At 32.4% G+C, this 20086-nt stretch overlaps 1 protein-coding gene across 3 annotated transcripts in view; it reads right to left on the bottom strand.

The window, feature by feature from the left end:
* The window catches only part of LOC132906575 (fasciclin-1), a 386191-nt gene that overhangs the window by 64823 nt on the left and 301282 nt on the right, over window positions 1-20086 (bottom strand). For all 3 annotated transcript variants that reach the window (XM_060958875.1, XM_060958877.1, XM_060958876.1), the window contains exons 4-7: window positions 18129-18259; window positions 16268-16364; window positions 6430-6595; window positions 4814-4974 (exon numbers count right to left, since the gene is read on the bottom strand). In XM_060958875.1, coding sequence (XP_060814858.1) covers window positions 4814-4974; window positions 6430-6595; window positions 16268-16364; window positions 18129-18259 — 555 coding nt within the window. The remainder of the gene's footprint in view (window positions 1-4813; window positions 4975-6429; window positions 6596-16267; window positions 16365-18128; window positions 18260-20086) is intronic.

Genomic DNA, 20086 nt, shown 5'->3' with positions numbered 1-20086 from the left:
AACTCTTAAAACTGACTTCTACGAGGTAAACAGTAAAGTCTTTGTAGGAAGAACAAATCTAATATCTCGGAACTGAAATAGACTTCAAAGGAATTAAAAAAAGGGAAAAGGTGCTTTAGTAAAATAAATCTTCGTATAAAATACGAATGAAAAAAGGAAGTTTGTCCGTAGGTTAGAAATATGACATTAGTAACGCGTGAAAAATTCATCCTGGTTACCTTCCCAGTACTCTATTTTTCGATCGAAAAACTTGTCACATAGAAGTTCGAAATACCACGACCGTTCCTATCGATAGCTGTTCGTAATCGAATAACAGGAACGTGTGTAGCGTGATGCTTTCGTAAACTATCGAAGTATTTTAAAGCACCTGTACAAAATTAAATGAAGTCACTTGTAGAGTAATATTTTCAAGCGACTTGGTTCAGAAAAAAGAAAAAGAAAAATATATACATGTAAATCGAATAATATATATTTTGAGAAATTTACTCGTCGGTTTCATTATCAAGTTTATTACTGCTATCTACGTAAGGATATTTATTAATATTGGTAACTTATAACTTATAAAATTTCACTAACAATGATATGTAGTTAAATTATACAAGAGGCTTTTGTTTGTATTTATCGAAGCCATTTATTAAAAAACATTTTTAATTGGATTCAAATTACGTTGTATAAAATGCCAGAATTCGTTTTATCGTACGATAACTATCTATAATAAAAAAGAACATAGACGTCAATCACGTTACAAATAATAGAATGTTGTTATTGTTCAAATTTTTATACTGAAATTGAAAAACCAGCTTCTCTCATTGCCATCTAAAACTGAAATGTCAAAAAATTCCAAATATTATTTAATTTATATTAATATGAAATTAGACTATCATTTTTTTGTTAATTTAGCATTTCAATTCCTGTTAGTTTAGTAATAATTGAAATTTATATCTTGCAATACTCGGGATCAAGCGTACAGTAAAAATTGAATCACTTTGTCAGATGTCACTCATCTAACATCGTAAAAATAGATCACAAAAAATTATCCTTCCTTAAAATTTCTATTTTATGGCGTAAATAAAAGATATGGCGTAAAATTGTAAGATAAAATATTACTGTAAAATAAAACCAAGTATAAAAAAGACAATAAAATGGTTGATTTATGTAACTTTTTAAGTCGTGTACTGTTCCTTGATTTTGATATTGAGAGATGTACTTTAGTCCAGTTTTCTACACTTTTCTATTATTTATAGATGGTTTCATCTTTATGTATTCAGTAAATTTTAGTATTCAATCAGATTCAGTTTGGAATTTACTTTTTTCCTTACCTTAATCTAGGTAGGTAAAAATACCGTAACCGAATTTATCTTGAAATAGGTTAAGCTAATTCTTCTTCGACCTGGCTCGAAGAGTTCCTCTCAAGCTACTCCAACAGCTATGTACACAAACTTGTCGCAGCGGCACACGACAAAAATCATAACAAAGTTTCCAAACGTAAATAACATTGTAATTTAAAATGCCACGTAGAGGGTTTGATACTACGAAAGTAGTAAGAAAATTTATTGGATCAATTGAAATTTCATTTATAAATAATGTAATAGAACCTTAAGCGCAAAATTACGGAACGTCTATACCCTAGCATAATGCAATTTTTAATTTTACGTGAATGTTACATATATATAATTGCAAAATTATAAATTATTATAAAAATAAATTAAAAATAAATTACAAAATTCTAGCGAGAAAAGAGAGGGCGAAATGGTAATTTATGGAACATGACGATTTGAAATCTGCAACTGATGATTTTAAATATGCGCGAAGCGATGTTTTGTTCGGGTTCTACCTCTCTGATTGTTTCTATAGAAATTTAAATTTGCATAAATATTAGCTGTCTGTTAATTAGGCCGGAAAGTTAGCAGATCGTAGAAGGATTAAAATCGACCCGAGAAGTTATTTCGTTTTCGGGGTGACGTTTATTGTGAATTCTGACTGCGTGATGCATTAGACGAGCATTAGTATTCGTGGTCCCGATGCGTTCGTACACTCTGAACGTGATATGGCGCGTGGCGCACGATGCACAGGGCACAGTGCAATGTCAAAGGATCTCGCTTGGCTCTATAGATACGATGTAATACAACGCGAACGTGTAATCACTGCCAGTTGCGACGGTTGTGTACATATATTTTGACACATGTTACATAGCCACGAAAGCCACATCACTCAAACCGAATGGGGTAATCGTTATTGCGCGAAATTTGATGGACTGTTACTCTGAAATCCAGGTCTGCCTCCCCTGTATTTGTCATGGGAATTCTTGTTAATGGGGATTTAACCCGTTCATTCTACCATTATCGATCGATATTTATTTTCCCCCATGAAGAACCTGGTTGATCACATTAGAATATTATACTCTTTAATTTTCATTCGTAGATATTTTAATTCGATTAACGAGTCGAAATAATATCTATTACACTTAGTCACACAGAGAAAGTTGTGCTATCTATATGTATGTACATACAACTAGTATGATTTTAGATATCGTAACAAGTCTGTCACATTAAGTAAGTAAAAAAAAAGATGAAATTATTTTGTTGGACTCCTTGAAACATCTAGTCTTATGATTCGATATTGTGACTATACTCATTGAAATTAATTATTTGTATAACTTCGATCTAATAAAATATTTTATTATGGTACAACTAACAGTTCAAATGGAAAATATAAATCTGCAAGAAATCCTACGTGGTTCAATTTATTTCGTCATAAATTATAAATTATATCATTCACACCAATCAGCAAATTATAATAATAGAATTATTATACGTATTAAGATAATATTATAAGATCCGACTGTTTGCAAAGCTATAATTGAAAAATAGTATCATCATAGCACGATTCAAGCATATAAAAGAGTTTTGCACGGCTATTAAAATTTCAATCGCGTCGTTAAGTTTCTATCTTGTCTTCAAAGAGCTGCCTCTCTATAATATTCTATAACACTGGTCGTATCGATACACGTTTGAATGAGATGAATCGTATCGTCGAGAAATCTAAATTATTGATAGGTGATTAAACTTTTAACGTCTCAACACGGCCAGAACGCCGCAGGCTGTCTCGAACAAAGCCGAATCCATTGAGATCGAAGGCTTTTGAAACGCGAAAAAGAGGGGAACGAAGAATACCGACGTTTCGACCAGAGGTAGTTCCAGAGAGCTTTCATACAGATATCAAAAGGAACTCGCGAAATAACGTTCACGACAATAGGGAAACTCACCGTCATTCTTTCGCCAGTCTACCAGGCTCTGAAGGCACAATGCGGTAAATACATTGCGAGTCACTTATAAACTAGCACCTTAAACAACTTCTACGTTTACAATTTCGAGACAGAGTTGAAAAAGAAATATCCTTTCTTCGATTCGAATATGCAGAGGTTAATACTTTATCATTTTTAAGATTTAGAAAATGTTTTAGAGAATTTATAAAATTGTTTTTTTCGAATTTTTATGTCCTAGTCTTATACCTGATTCAACGGAAAAGAAGCTCTTAAATCCATCAAGGATCAAGCAGTGAAATAATGTTTTAAAGGTGGTAAATCGCAATATTAAATATTATCAAGATATAAAAAGTGTATTAAATAAAAAGAAGGACTATGATTTGGAAAAAAGGCACAGTTTATTATGTTGCTATGAGATACTTCAGTTTCTTCAAGTTTCATAAAATTATAGCGTCTAAGAGGAAATAGTAGAATAGTATGAAACAGATTCTTGGAATTCTTTTTCATAGTCACTGTACAGGTTCGACAGAATACAATAATATGAATTTATTAAGAGGAAATCAATGGCAAATGTTGGAAATAAAAATTAGTAATATGTTGCGTTAATACGATACTGATCCTTAATGAGTTAATAATTTAGAGAAGATTTTATGAAATTGATAAAGTCGAAAATAAACGAAAGAAATCCATAATGATATGTTGCACAAAATTTTATAATTTTATATAAGCTTATTTGCAATTTATGATAATACGACGATGTGATCAATTTTGGAAATATCTAAATATATATAACATTCATTAAAATACTCGCCCACTGAAAGAATGATCAACACAGAGTTTCACTTTGCATAATTATACGATAACCATAGAAAGTATACTATGTTTATCATCTCTCTGAATCAAATTAAAATAACTTTCTATTTATTAAATGAATGAATCAACAGCTTCGCTTCATAAAATTGTATTACGTGCAGCGAAAGTATAAATTAATAAATAGCTTTAATAAAATTCGCATTATTACCATGAACAATTGAAAGCCCTCTACATCCCTGAAGCATATTAAAACAAATTTCTATAATTCAATATATTCCATTGGAACGAAGAATTAATCTTTTCAAAAAAATATTACCTGTAAAAATAGTTCAACTCCTTATTAACAAGTATTACCAGAAAATCGATTTATTTCAATTTCGCAGACAAATGGTCTAAAATCGTGCATTTCGATTTGGTTGGGTCGAATGTGTGAAACAAAAGATCACCTTTCGAGCTTGTTCCTGCACCGATTCTGCTTAATTTGCGCGACGAGACGTTAGACAAATTCATATTCGGGAGTAAGTGTCATTATTTGCGGCAGACAATGGGACGAGATGAATAAATGATGATGATGCGGTAGTAAGACACGTTATCGTCGTACGATTGACACAGTCGTTTCGATCCTCGATAAAAGATCGATTGCCGCTTTGTGTATCTACCACTAATTAAAAAAAAAAAAAGAAAAAGACAAGGTAGTACGTAGAATAAATAACAGAAGATGGATCAAGCACTGACCTCGAGGAAGTCCTTCACCGTGGTATCGACGACCATAAGAGGTCGTTGAATCAAGTGGACTACACCGTTGCGCACTGGAATGTTCGGTTTAATTATTTCTGCTAACACGACTCCTGTTGGATGTCTCACGTCGCCAACCATGGTATTTGATTGCACGTAAACTGAAAATAATATTAACAATTATTAAACCGAACGATACATTATGCTTGCACGAAGTACGACTAGGTAACACTACTGTGGAATCGATTACGAAATGAAACGATCGCCAAGATTAATTTTTTGGTAAATAATTCCCGGACCGATTTTATGTTCGATTAAAGTCGTTTTTCGTTATATCAGGATCTTTTTCTTATTATGTATTTGCTTATCGTTGAATAGATGGTGATTTGAAAAGAGAATTCAATTATTTTGATGATGACGATGAAGAATTGGTAATTAGTAATATTTAGTAAAATTAGGATATATTATTATTATTTAGATATATTATAAGTTTATATTATATGTATTTGATATTTACACACCTAGAAATCAGTGATAATTTCTAGTTAATAAGGCAGTAATTATTAGTTAATGATGCAATCGGTAATAATTACTAGATGTTAACTTGTAACGTATAGCTTTCATAAAACTTGAGACATTCATAGAGCAATAAAAAAAATAGAAAGATACGTATTTTTTAACCGCTGTAATTCAAGTTTAGGGCATAAAACTACTATCCAAAGTTTCGCTCCTCTGATGTTATCCTAGGCACTACCGGAGATAGGGAAAAAGTTTTTCAAACAAATATTTTATAGCTTCTGACGGACAATAATATGATATAAGGGTTCGTGTCATGAAACTTTAAAAGATAGTCGCAGCTCTCAAATTTACTTTCAGAGTATACTCAGTCAGATATCATTATATCTCTAAAAACTTTTAACTCAATTTATCAAAATGTAAGCTAAAATCAAATATTCCTTCTATATATAACATAGTTTAAGAACTTAATGGCAGTGAAGATAATTTAACGACATTAAGTAGCAGCGAAACTTCTTCATATATATAGAGTGTCTCACTTAAATTCAACACTTAAATTATTTCATCTATTTGATGCTCTTATGATTGAACAATACGTTATTTTATAACGTTTAAAAAATACATTTAACGATAAAAAAATTTCTCTCGAGATCATCTTGAAGATTCCTCTAACATCACTAACATCTTCCGCGCATCAATGTTTGTTTTTTTGTAATATTATGGGATGTTGCAGTTTATAATACGTCTTTTTATCATCGTGTCAAATAATAAATTTCATGTGTAACTTTTAAATGGGATACCCCATATACTAGACTCTTTTTAAGCGGCAAAAATTACGGTTACTTGGGTTTTAGTATTCGTTAAGAAGATAAATGGAAACGTGCTGTGAAGAGTTTATATAATTTAATTTTGGCAAATTGCCTTTCTACATCAGTCTTCATTTATATCACTAATGCCTTCACTGTGTCCTCTAAAATGGATGAAAACGTCGTTTAAAACTTTCCTCCTCTACTTAAATTTTAATACGCTTTTTATTAATTTTACTAATACCATGGTTCATTGTAAGTTTATCGAATTTCCTATAAAATGTGATCACCTACCTTTATCGTGTTCCTTGAGGAAGCTAACGGTGACCTTGACGTTGTCAGTGAACGCAAGGGTTTCATAAGGTACATTGTGAGGTGTCGGTGTTGTGAAGAGGACGTTGTTGGGTATCACGTGACCATCAATTACCACGCGGTCAACCTTCTCCGGCCTGGGCGACGGCTGTGAAAGAACAAAACGAGTTTATAGAAAAAAAGAATGCTGCTACAATTTTTTTGAACGTGCTCTATAAATCTCTCTCCATAAACATTTGATTATAATATAAAATTTTTAATAAATTTTATATCATGAATTTTAAATATATTTGATATTATAAATTTTTAATACATTTTATATTACACGAATAAAATTCTACTTAGTAAAAAATGTATAGAAATTCTATTTTAGATTATAAATGAATTTTATTTAAAATTGAAGCGTGAATATTTCTTTTAAAGCGAGTTGTATCTCATGTTTTATTTTTCATATTTGTTAGAAGAATCTAGAGAATTTATCGTATTTATTATTAATATGAATATTTTTTGATATTTAAGGAAATTATGACATTTAAAGACAGCAGTGCTATTAGATTTATATTATATTTGTAGTTATATATACGTATGTATATTTATAACAAACAAATGACATTTATGGTTGCGGAATTTTACACGACTTGGTTCAATGATAGCGAATCTTGAAATTAGATCTGTTCAAGACGACTGTTGGCAAAGTTGCCGATATTCTGTTTCCATTTGAACTAAAGAAAGATTCTACTGAAGTTACTAAAATGATAGAGCAATTTTTAATCCGGATTAGGAAACATATTTTCCAGATTTAGTTACTTATTTAAGAAGATTAGAAAAAATGTATGTGATAGAATTGTGCATTTGCTCGGAAAATGGACTAAAGTTCTAGAAAATAATCGAGATTATTTTAACAATTAATTCAGATCGCGTAACCCATAAATGAAATTTGAATTTTGTTTAGAAACCAATTATTTCTTGGAAAAAATTCCTATTTTCATATCTATAGTTAATCGTTCAGAATCTTCCCTATTCTTTACATGAAGTTGTTTTTCTGTCAAAGAGCGAACTACATGCACGACTATTCGATCACATCAAATTCTACACATCAATTCTCAATTTCGAGGCTCGATGAATTTTTGGTTATATATATATAGATTTTCAACTGAACCATCCCACAATTACATATATGTACATATTTACGTTCAAAAGTGTCCCTCGAAATTGTTCGAGTTACATAAATCTTGACTACCTATTGATCGGATTTCCGATTGAACATGTTTTGGACTGCTCAATTTCCCGAAACGTGTAGATTTCCCGACTTTTCAAATTCGTCGTGAAAATGTATTGAATTGGAAAGGTTTTCGGTTACTCGGATTTTCGATTGCGCATGTTCCAAATTATTCAGCTTTCTGATTGTACGAGCTGCCTACTAGTGCAGATTCTGCACTGCTCGATTCTCTGATTGCACCGGTTCTTGATTGACAGGATCCTCGATGATACAGATTGCCACGTATACAAGTTCTGTCCCATATGAATTCACGATTAACGAAATTTGGGATAAGTCAGGAGCTTTGAATTGAACGCGCACTTTGTTCTAACTGTGTTTTCGTTTAACTTGTAATTAACATGAATTTAATTGTGCTCCTGTTAATGTTTCATCAATGTTGATATGATTAAACGTTAATTCAAATATAAATTATTTCACTATATTAATACATAAATATTATTTTATCATATTGATACAGTATTACCATAATTGGTGTTAGTATATCGTAGAAAATAAAGTTAATTGGATAAATTATTACTAAAAGATAAAATGGTCGACTAAAAGTAACGAAAAATTATCCATTCGCTTTTCAAGTTTACATTATAAAGTTTATAGAACGACTGTAGATATACCATCTTCAAACGATTAGTTTTTTCGAGAAAACAAAATTCTATTACCATTGTTACAAAAGTATATCATGTATAGTAAATTCTCTATTTATACTTCATAAATAGTTGAAGTTATTTCCACCACTCTGCTAGAAGTAATTCTTAATTATATCATTACAAGTTTTCTAGCATCCGAAAATTCATTAACTTCGAACGTATCTCAGCCATGATGAAATCATGGCCTAACAAGATAATGCAGCATGTTAGCATCACAAGACAATACCCAAGAATTCTCACTACTTCCCCTAAAAGCAGCGAAAACATTTAATTAACCGGTCGATAAGACATCGCGTCTCATTAATTACTTGCACTTTCATGCTGAAACATTTCAACCCTTGTCCCTCCCTTGGTTTCGTCTCTGGCGGCGTCTGTCCCACAGGGATTCTGGCTGGCTCTAGTTCACAGGGTCCATGTAAACGGCCCCTAATGCGGTGTAATCGCGTAAAACCGCGGAGGCGAACAACGACGACGTTAAAGACGCACAAGGGTGCGGCATTGTTACAGTTGCTCGCAAAAGTATTGGAAAGCTTGTGGACCTCTTTTCCTAATATATTATATACGTTACACGAAATATTCGAAAATTTCATAAACACTGTAACAAGACCAAATTATCATGACTAGATCGCGGATTTTTATTCAAACTCACTAGAAAATTGTTTTATCTACCAAGTATTAGAGGAAGCATTATGTTCTGCATATTTCATATTATGTGCATATTAAGAAATTCTGCACTATCAAATTTTCTATAAATACATGAAAATCTAATTACATCCATGTCGATAAAGTTTCAAACAAATCTACAAATGCACATAGAAGCTACAAAATATTTAGCGCAAGAATATATTCCGCGAAGATCACAGAGAGTACTGAAGCAATTAATTATCCATTATATCAATAAGCCTAAATATTCAGTGCTGTCGTTTCTAACATTCGCTACATATATCCTTAAAACGACTGTTCTAATATACCAATTTTCTATTGCGTAGGTATGTTTGTAATAAATGTCTTGTAACTTTGTCTACATAATTTTCAGATTGCTTTCAAGTTCTACTATTATAATTATTGTGTCTGGTTAGTGTTAATAAAATTTCGAAATGTTTTACACAACACGCACGATATACGCACAACAGTGTTCCATGGTAAATATTGAAATACTTTCGTGAGCTACTGTACGTGCACCTATTCGAGGGATAACACGGGGCAACGAGCCGAGTAAGGACGCGAAAATAAAGCATCGACTCACCGGACCGATGATTATACACGTCCCTCATTATCAATTGCGCGCGTGTAAAAGGTCATTCGAGTGTAAAGGATGAGGTCGCTATGAACGATTGATTTCCGATTCGTGATAAGGCACGCCTACGTTATACGGTCCGTCAGAGTTGTATTAAACGCTGACTATCTTGTTACGACCGTGTTGTTCCTCACGTGACAAGGACAAAACGTGTCACTCTGTTTTCCACGATCGAAATTTTGAGGGTGGCTGCAGGCAGCTCGTTAACGCGCGTCGCTCCACTTAAGGAGCGTTCTAGAATGCGAAGAAAGATGAGTCGGAGTACACGAGTTTTAGAAGTCGGAGAATGGTAGGTAAGGGATGATTTTTAGAGTGTGCCGTTTGATGTTTGCGCGATTCTTCTTTGAAGTTTCCTTGTTTTGTATCAGATTTCGTTGACGGTTATGAGGCTAATATATTTTAGAAATTTTAAAATATCAACAAAGATTGATTCTCAAAATGAGTTATTTTTTTCAATATGGAAACGTACAGTGGTTACAAAAATTATTTGTGCGCCATTGTATTTATTATATCATCAAGCAAGTATATTAAATTTCGTATTATTTAGTAGCACTTTTATATGGCTACAATAATTTGATACTGTGAAAATGAAACGTAGAGCTCGATGGAAAAAACTTTATGCAAACTAAGTGTATATAGTACAATTACTTTTTGTAGGTATTCTAATTATTTTATCTAATAACGTTATTATACGCTTTACAAGCTTTTGCCTCGAGTAGAAAATTGGCTTATGTATTGTTTGCAAATCATTAGTAATGGAGTATATTAGTAATAAATGAACCAATTACGATATAAATGGATTATTATTGCAAAATAATTTTTCTTATACCATTTTTAAAACCATTCTATCATTTCTTGTCAACGAAATAGATCATGTCAATATCTTGACAGTAAAATTTTTAAGTAATAAAACTATATGTGACATTCAGAGGGAGAACACATAAAAAGGTCAATATTTCGAACGCAACGTTGTTATGTACGTGATTCGCTTGTTTTTTATTGCTTTTCGTAGAAACAATCTCAGAAAATGCAAGCGCTGTGTACCAGGCGACCATAGTTGCTCGTAGCAAACTCGTATACATCCATCGTTTAAACTTTAAGCATTGCAAGATATTTATTCGGACAGTAAAAGCAACAAATCTCATAAAAAGATACCGTAAAAGTTTCAACGAAAGTTAATTCACCAATAACGAGCGTACTAAAATGTTTACGTGCAACGTAATTCACAAGACAATGAGAAAAATGGATAATTTTTAATGCGCGAAAGCGATCAAAGCTGGAAGATAAAACTTTTTAAACTTTAGATTACATATTCAAGAATATTTAAATCTGCCTTTGAAATCGCGTAAATGGGAGTTTATTTTAGTTTACTATTTATCTTAATCTGATGGAGATTTATTGCTTTACTCGTGAGACGAAACTTTTATATACCAATATTTTACGAAATTCAGATATATTTTATTTGCATTAAATAGCAACCGTTTCGATATATAATACATACAATTCGATTATTTCATGTTCCACGCGATGGAGTGAAAATATTACAAATTAAGTAACACCTATCAGCTATAAATATTCTTAATAAAGAAAAATAATTCTCCTCACCCCTGTTCGGATTTCTTTCACTGAGATACAAAAGCGCGCTCGAGAACCACAATCAAAGCCACTTTCAAGCTGTTCACTCGTCAACTTGCTTTTCGTTCCACTCTCGGATTCTTTTCTCTATCTCCTTTGTTCTTTTTCCTTTCTACTTTACATCCAGTTTTTCAAAATATAACCCGAAGCAATGGAATTCTCCAAGTTGCGGTGCAAAATCACCTTCGTATGAAATCTCGCCACGTTGTTCCTTCTTTCGTTTCACGATGAAATCATAGATAGTGAATATCTGATTTAGTAATTTTCTACTTTATTAAATAACATTGAGAATATATATCGCAGTATTTCAACATTGCCACGATTGAAGATGATACAGTTCTGTGTTAAATGTGCAATTTCAAGGATTAAGGGTGGAAAATTATAAACATTGACCATTGTTTCCTAATATCTATTGTTTTGCTAACTTTACATTTTTAGCAAATAATTTTTGTTCGGAAGTAACCAAGTAGTTCCTCGCGAAATATCCAAAAATTTGAAGATGTAGGAATCAGACTACTTGGAAATGTGAAAACTTGAAATTTAAAAACTTTGGAAATAAGATGTCGCGTTACTGTAACGTTGGTCTTTAATAAGTTAATAATTATTGCAAACGTCGAACGTTCACCATTCTACGAAAATTCTTCTGTCTTCTTTTCCTTCTTTTTAGGGTTCGGAAGGTTGTTCGTGCTTCTCCGGTATTTCCTAGAATCGTTCCAAGACTTTATTTCCACCACTCACTACGCGGATTCTTCTTCCGTTTCAGCTAATTCTGGATGCAGCCAGCAAAGCTGTACGTGCCTCAGAGTTTCGCGGAATTATTCACGATATCATGTAAGATGTAATCACGCAACGCAGCTACCGACGAAACGATTTCGTTCCTTCTGTTTTTCTCGTGCCCCGTCGCCCGCACGAGAGAAAATTGCTCGCACCGCTACCTCAAGAAATAAACTTCTTTCTTTCCTTATCTGTCCGCCCCATAGCTTGCTTTGAACTCAAGAACAACAGAGAAGTACGCGTAGAACATATAATAGATAAAAGTCGTGGATTTTTGGAAATGTGTTCATGCGTTGCATGAATTTCGATCATCTATTTTTTGGAAATTTGTTAGAATAGTTGCATAACTTAAAAAAACAAATTTTTTCAAAAAATCAGTTTGAAATAGAAAGTTTGAAGTAGGATATTATTAATTATACTCGGTTGTGTGAAATAATGAAAACTTTTTCCTTTAGAAATGTATTTCTAAAAAGATTGTAATAGTAATATTTATGATTTAACACAAACTCGTAGACCTACTTAGCCTGTAGTCGTTAGAATGAATTAAAAGGACTTTAAAAAGTTCCGAGAAGTTACGAGTGGAGTTGTCAACAAACTTATGATCCTGTTTACCGTGTTGCAATGATATATCTGTCAGAATGTGGAAAAATATAATTATTTCCATTCCCAGCAAAATTACATTAAACTTCTTCTTTCTGTTAAACGTTTCTCAGATACTTTCTCGTTCTCACACAGAACGTTTTCTCATCGATTACTTAGCGGACATTTTCTGGCGGAGATTCGTTTTCTAAAAACACGAAGACCGTTCGACCAAGTGTTCACGTTTCTCCTTTATTAATTCAACCTCCCTTTCTTTCCGTATTCTTTGGTTGGTAATAGCCGCGTTGATGATCCTACATTCGATCGAAGAAAATAGCGATTCCTTGCGTCCTCTGCATTAAAACATCGACGTGGATCAATTAGAAAATTCTCATTGTTCATCATATTAACATATAAAAATTGAAAATTGCAAGGTTATTTTATAATTATGAGACGCAATTTATCATGTGCGTACCTATATTGTGTTCTAATTTTTTTTTCTTTTTTCACAAATATATAAAAATCTAAATTCAACGATCATGAATTATATTAGTTTCATATTTTATTTATATTTTATTAACTTTCCATTAATCTTCTCCTTTCCCCTGAACCTTTCTCAGACAATTTTACGTTTTCAAAGCAACTGTCTTTTCTTCGATTTCCCAACGAGCATTCGACGAAGGTGAAGGATTCGTTTTCCAAAAACACGAGGACTATTCAACGCTTTCCATTATTAATTCAACCCTTCTTCTTTCTGCAGTCTCTTCGATTGGTAACGATCACATCGACGATCCCATGTTCCAAACTGCAGCAAAGGAAGCTGTGGCTCCTTTCGTTCGCATCGAACCATCGACGTCGTTCGATTGGAAAAGCTGCGTCGACGACGTGTCGCGTCGAGTGCTTTTCGATACGGCTCGATCGCTCTCCCTGAACGGAACGAGGCTTTTGAGGGCCGAAACTTGATTCCTACACGCCCTCTCCTTTCCTTTATATCGACATCGCACACCCACACATAGCCAACAGCTGATATACATTGCGCAATCAAGCTACGAATACGTATCCGATATCGTGAACGCTACCGAACACACGTTGTTGGAAATTTTTGGGGAAGCGCAGCACGATTTTCATGTAGTAATTTCCGCTTTACCATCACAGAATATGTACCCATTCTTTTTTTGCTGCATTTATTGATTTTCGGGAACGTTGATCGCCGATGGTGGAATCTGTTTGTTCCAGTTTTAGCTGCTGATTTTTCGGACTTTTACATCCGGGAAAAATTATTCGGTTTTATTGGAACATGTATCGGGATGTTTGTTGCAGGATTTTATTATTTAGCATGTTACAATTTCGGATTTTTATGTGTTTGCAAAGGTTGTTTGAATAATGATAAACCGTGTTGGTACGTTAACGAGGGATGTAAAAATTATTTCAATTGCTCTAAACGAAAATATTCGAGAGAAAGATAATTCGATATATTGCTGAAAACCTAACATTTTCAGAAAATCAGTTTGAATATTTTTATAATTTAGTCGAAAGTTTATTCCTGGGGTTTTAAGGCGCTTTAATAAGATATTGCTTATGTCTGTGCTTTACTAATAAACAGAAAAGGGATAAAATAGTTTTCGTAAATTATGAAATTCTTCTTATCAGATAATACAATTTTATTAGATAAAATAATGCAAATAATTCATTTGTAGAGTTTATTTTCAAACCTGACGAATTCCTAAATGTGTCATTTTTCTAGAAAACTTATACGTAAGTATTTCCTTAAATATGTCATAAATAATAATATTTCTTTCAAATTACTGTAAACCAGTACTCAGAAAAGGTCTGCTTATGAAACAACCTACAAAAATTCCGCACCGACATTACATACTCCTATAACACTGAATCTCTTAACAAACTCGAATATCTAACGCATTTGCCGCAAGAAGAGAATAAAAGTTGAACAGGAATCAACGAAACGAGAAAACGAGGTGCATATATGGTTTCTGAAAATCGACTCCTCACTCCTATAGTTCCTTTAACCTCGTTCTCGAAGGAACTTTCGGAAATAACCCAAACTTACTTCCAAGTTTCCATTTCCTTATTCAAGAGATACCTTTCGACGCTCAAAATTTTTTACACGTTATACGCCATTCTCCTGATCGTTACGCAGAGCTACAGTAAGTTACAGAAAACTCTGTTCTAGATTTCACACCCGAAGATTGATTGCGTGACCCGTAGAAATTGATCGAACGCACGCGACTTTAATCGCGGAATTACGAAAAACCGGAGCTGGCAAATTACCGATCGTATCTGCTCGTTGCATTGTTGTTGGTTACCCTTGTGTTATTAACTTTGCCTATTATAATTCAACGGACTTGTTCGCGGCGCGCCATCGATTTTTTTGTAATCTTGACGCTCCCGTTTAACGTTTCACCTTTCCTCGTAGATTTTCCTAGGGATAAGAGGAACGCTCTGCGATCAAATTTAATTGACCGCCCACTTAGCAACCGGTAATTTTCTGCTTCAGTCGATCTGCTGTTCATTTCTCAGGAAAACTTTCCGATAAGAGTTCGTGGAAATAAAGAAAAATTGTATAAATAGAGATACGTTTGATCGTATGGGTCTTGTTCATTTATTGCTAGATATGCTTGAGTAAGAGTATTAGAACGGTAGAGTATTGTGTCTGATCATGAACGTTCTAATTCATTTACATTTCAATTGAGACAGGAGTTTGTACGGGTTTGGTTTATGGAGAGACATTTCTGTTTCACTGACGTATTTCTCCGATAAAGGTATGCTTTGAAATAACAAGATAAGTAGTTTCTATTGTGTCTGATCTCGGGTCGTCTAATTCATTTAGATCTTAGTAACTAGAGAAGGTTGTAATGTTTAGGTTTATGGAGAGAAATTGCTAATACGTGTATAATTCTCGATGAAGTTTGAATAAAATATTGTATAGTTCAGGTTCTAAAAGTGTTAAACTGATAGAGAGTTGTGTGCGATGTAATTTACTTATGGATTTAACAAAGGGAGAAGTTTGTAACGTTTTGATGCATGGAGAGAAATTTCTGTTACGATGGAAACTTTTTTGATTTGATTTTCAATAAAATCCGGATGAAATATTTCTAAATTCTCGTATATATACAAAAATTTGTTTTCTTTCATTTCGTTCAATTAATAACTTCAAACAATATACCTAAAGAAATCTAAAAATCCATTGCTCTTTTTTCAATTTTTAATTTTTTCAATTGTTAATCGATTAATTAAATTGTGGATTGATTTTTAGATTAATTCAGAAAGAAAAGAATCTATCCAAAGATCATTTGATACGTGACAGATTGCGATCTCGTACTCGAAAACGTACTCTCTTGTTTTATTTTAATGCCAGTTCTCACCAACAAACGACTATTGAGATCGATAGTCGCGCAGAAATTTTTGTAATGGTAACTGAATTAGTTTTGTATGGATTTCCAGTTCATCGGGAATGTAATCGATCAGAATCTGTCACTTCCGAGGACGAGTAGAACCAGTTGGTATGTACTGAATCCTTTCAAAGGTTTCGCAACAGAGGATATTAAGGTCCTTTCGGGATGATCGATATGGGAAGGTTGCTAAGCAGCTTACCTGGAAACCCTCCTCAACGGGGATAAGAAAGGTGTAACGTCCGTCCGCCCTGAAGACTTCCTCCTTCTTCTCCTTCAAGATCCGCTGTCGGAAGATGCTGCAAGAAAGTCGGGCTCGTTAATTGAATATAGTTCTACTATTTTTTCCTTGTGTTTTTTTATGTAGACGAAACAAGATTTATTGTTTTATGAAAGTGAAGGTTATAACGTTTATAGAAAAGATGATTCTACTTTTCTATTTGAAGGAAATAGTAAGAAATTAATTAAAGTAAAGTAAATTCTTATGTGACATAACAGCTATTTTGAGAGAAATTGATGAAAAATGAATAACAATAAAGATTTATACACGTAACAAGATAAACTTGTGGAAAAACTAATTTTATTCTTTCTGAAGAACATAGTAGGAAATAAATATTTGACAATTATTTTATTCTCCACTTGAGAAAAATACTGAAAGGAAATAAGAATAAAGGTCTATAGATGTAACAAGACTGTCGTTTCAGGTAAAATCCATAGAGCAAGTAATTTTATTTTCATCTTTATAGAATATGTTAGAAATTAAGTGAAACTAAGAATGCTATGACAGATAAAATGTATAGAGGATATGTTTCTCTTCCTTTTTTGACATAATTTTACAGAGAAATCGTGTTCAATCTAAAATAAGCTATTTCGTAGCTTTAGCATCATAATTATTAAAGATTTATAAATATAATTCTAAATGTTGCGCTTGTTATTATATAAAAATCTATTTATATATACCATAAACGTAATTGCGTTTCAAATTGACTCTTCGTTATTCATTTTATATTCCGCTAGACCGTTCAATACATTTTCAATGAATAAAATCATTTATAAATTCATGGCGTTCGATAATCTCTTATCGACTGAAGCTGAACACAGGAATGCATTGTGTCCTTAATTGCGTCGAATTCGTAGGTGAAATTAAAGAGGATTGAATTAAAATGTGAAAATTTACGCGCGAGAGGTGATGAATCCTTTCAAAATGATTTATTAACAAAGTTTTTCGCGCAGGTATATATGGAAAAAGTTGGGCTCTGCTTTACGTTGCAAGAACAAGCGGAAACGTTGTTCGGCGTACGAACGGTAAATGAAATGCAGCGAAGCTTAAAGAACTTTAGAAAGGGTGAAGCTAATTCACTCGAGTTTTACTTACTCAGATGGCAAGCACCACGGCACCGAGACTTTAAATATCGATAAAGACTTGACAAAGTGAGCATCGAAGTTACTTAGCAAACAACTACGAAAGTTGGTTGCATCTTCATCTTTTGGCGAACGTGAGCAGGCTTCGTCGATGTATTTCACTCGCGGAAAAGAAACTACATCCGATGAGTGGTAGAAAGCAATAAATGATACTGAATAATAAAGAAAACGAATAGGATTATCATTGTTTTGAGAATGATAATAAGAATGGATGAAAACAATGAAATTTGATCTTTATGTTTTTATTATACAAAGCGTCCAATTATGTAATTTTAATTAGAAATAATATTTAACTGAATATAAGGATGAATAATAATTTAAAGTATGTTATATTTCTATATTAATATTTTAAATGTATTCTTGATTTTCCGTATTTTATACTTATTTAGAAATTAAATCGACCGGAAATAATATTTAACGAAAATTTAAACACCGTTTTCCTATTAATATTAAAATATTTTCTTAGAAAAGATTTTACGGAAGAATCATAAGTGTGTTATGCTTCGATCAATGAATATTTTGAGAGGAAATATCTTACCAGGGAATTTTTAACTTAATTGTTACTGGAATAACTTCCGTTAGAATTCGGAAGAGAAAAACAGTTATCGAAGAAAAAAAAAAAAAAAAGAATTATTGCTTACCGAACACGATGAACACCCAAGTCGAGATTTTCACTTTGATTTAGAAATTCGAAGGCGTTCGGGCTATAGATTGGCATTTCCGCGGAATTCGAGCGTACTGGCTCCAATACTTCGTTTATTATGTGTAAAACCTGAAACATATTAAAGTAATATTTTATGTATACTGTATATTGCTTATCAGATTTCTTTGTTATAATGTTATTTTATATTATTGCCTACAAATATTATTTATATTCCATTTCGTACTGTAAAATTTCAATCTGAAATGGTTACTTTATTAAAGAATTTTATGTAATATTATGTTATGTACAAAATAGAACGCTTATTATCATAACGTTTGTATCAAATAGATTAATAAACCACCTACGTATATTATTTATATACAAATCATAATTTCTGCTTTTAGTCAACCTAACTTACATATATACATTGTATTGTAGATCTTTTTCTTTTAATATTAATTATTAGTTTTCAACATGAAACATATTAGAATGTTAAAACTATTATATATACTTCGAAATGTCAGAGATTTCCCATCAGGACCTGACCAACGAATTATAAGGATATTACGAATAAATTTGGATTTTGCAATATTCTGATATCATACCAGTGAAATATGTTCCATTCAAATGACCATTCTATCGATGTCTATCGGAAGATGAGTCGTACACTTTCGAATGACTTGATATAATTTATATCGATTGAATTGATCGAATTTTTACCGAATCGATTTGGCGTGTGCACCACGTTTAAATTTCTGCCGCATTTCTCGCGTAAGTCAGGGATTGACACACGAATTTTCCGATAAAGCTTTGAAACATCATATCGTTTACTCGTGTTACCGGTATTCAGGTCAGACATCCTTTCGAAAATTCACCCGATTGTTAATCTCGCTGACGACGTTTATAAATTAATTCATAAATGAATTCATTGTCGCGAGATAATTTTAAGTTTGTCTAATTAAGAACGTCCGATTCTGTTTCCTTCATAAAGTAAATTTTAATGCTTTTTTGCGTCTATTTGAATTCACTTAGTGAAATTAAAATACGAATGATAAAATAAGAATATTGTGAATGTTATATCATATAAGCAGTGTCTTTTTTAACAAATTTATTATTTTAAAAGTCGTTAGTTCTCTTTCAGATGGATATCATTTCTTTAGATATTGTAACGAATATTCTTGTATACTTAATTAAGTTTATTTTAACAAATTTTTCAAAACTTGATATACGAATTTATATCCTCTTCCTGTTTAAAAAGAATATTTTAATGTTTGCCTGTCTGAGCACAAGATGAAAATATGCATAAATTAGATTGTATTGTGAATAAAATGTATATGAATGAAATCATATATAATCTAAACATGTAATTTAGAAAATCCATACGTATCTGTAACTGGTGCTCGTCAAAAGGTTCAATAACATTACATTTCTAGTATTATCAGTGTATCGATGAAATTATTTGAACTATACAATTTTCAATCGCAAATCTGGAAACCATTAGGAACGATAAATCATTACGGATGAAATCAGCTGAATCGACGCAAATATATTAGTTTGCTATACTTTTGCATCCCTTCAATTCGCTCGCTTTAATTTTCTCTAACAAAATTCAACGAGATATATTATTATTGAAACTGTTGAAAGCATCGAACAATTTTAAACTGCATAGAATTTTTAGAAATATGAATAGACTTTCAGTTGATTTCTGTTGCTTCACTCCAATTACTGGAATGTGGAACTGTCTCGTTATTGCACCAACTTTGATCAATTTTTATTCAATCAAACATATCGACACTATATCGTCTATTTCTTATCACCGTTACCACTACCATCAAAGACATATCGAATTTCGGAAAAGAATTCTCATCATTCAACGTCCCGTTACTTCCGCAACAATTTACAAAATAACGAAACTAATCCATCGTCCAGGATCATTCCTAATCGTTGCAGGCGATA

The sequence above is a fragment of the Bombus pascuorum genome, chromosome 4, assembly GCF_905332965.1.
Source record: "Bombus pascuorum chromosome 4, iyBomPasc1.1, whole genome shotgun sequence".
Taxonomy (NCBI): Eukaryota; Metazoa; Arthropoda; class Insecta; order Hymenoptera; family Apidae; genus Bombus; species Bombus pascuorum.
This window is presented reverse-complemented; position numbering and strand designations above follow the sequence as displayed.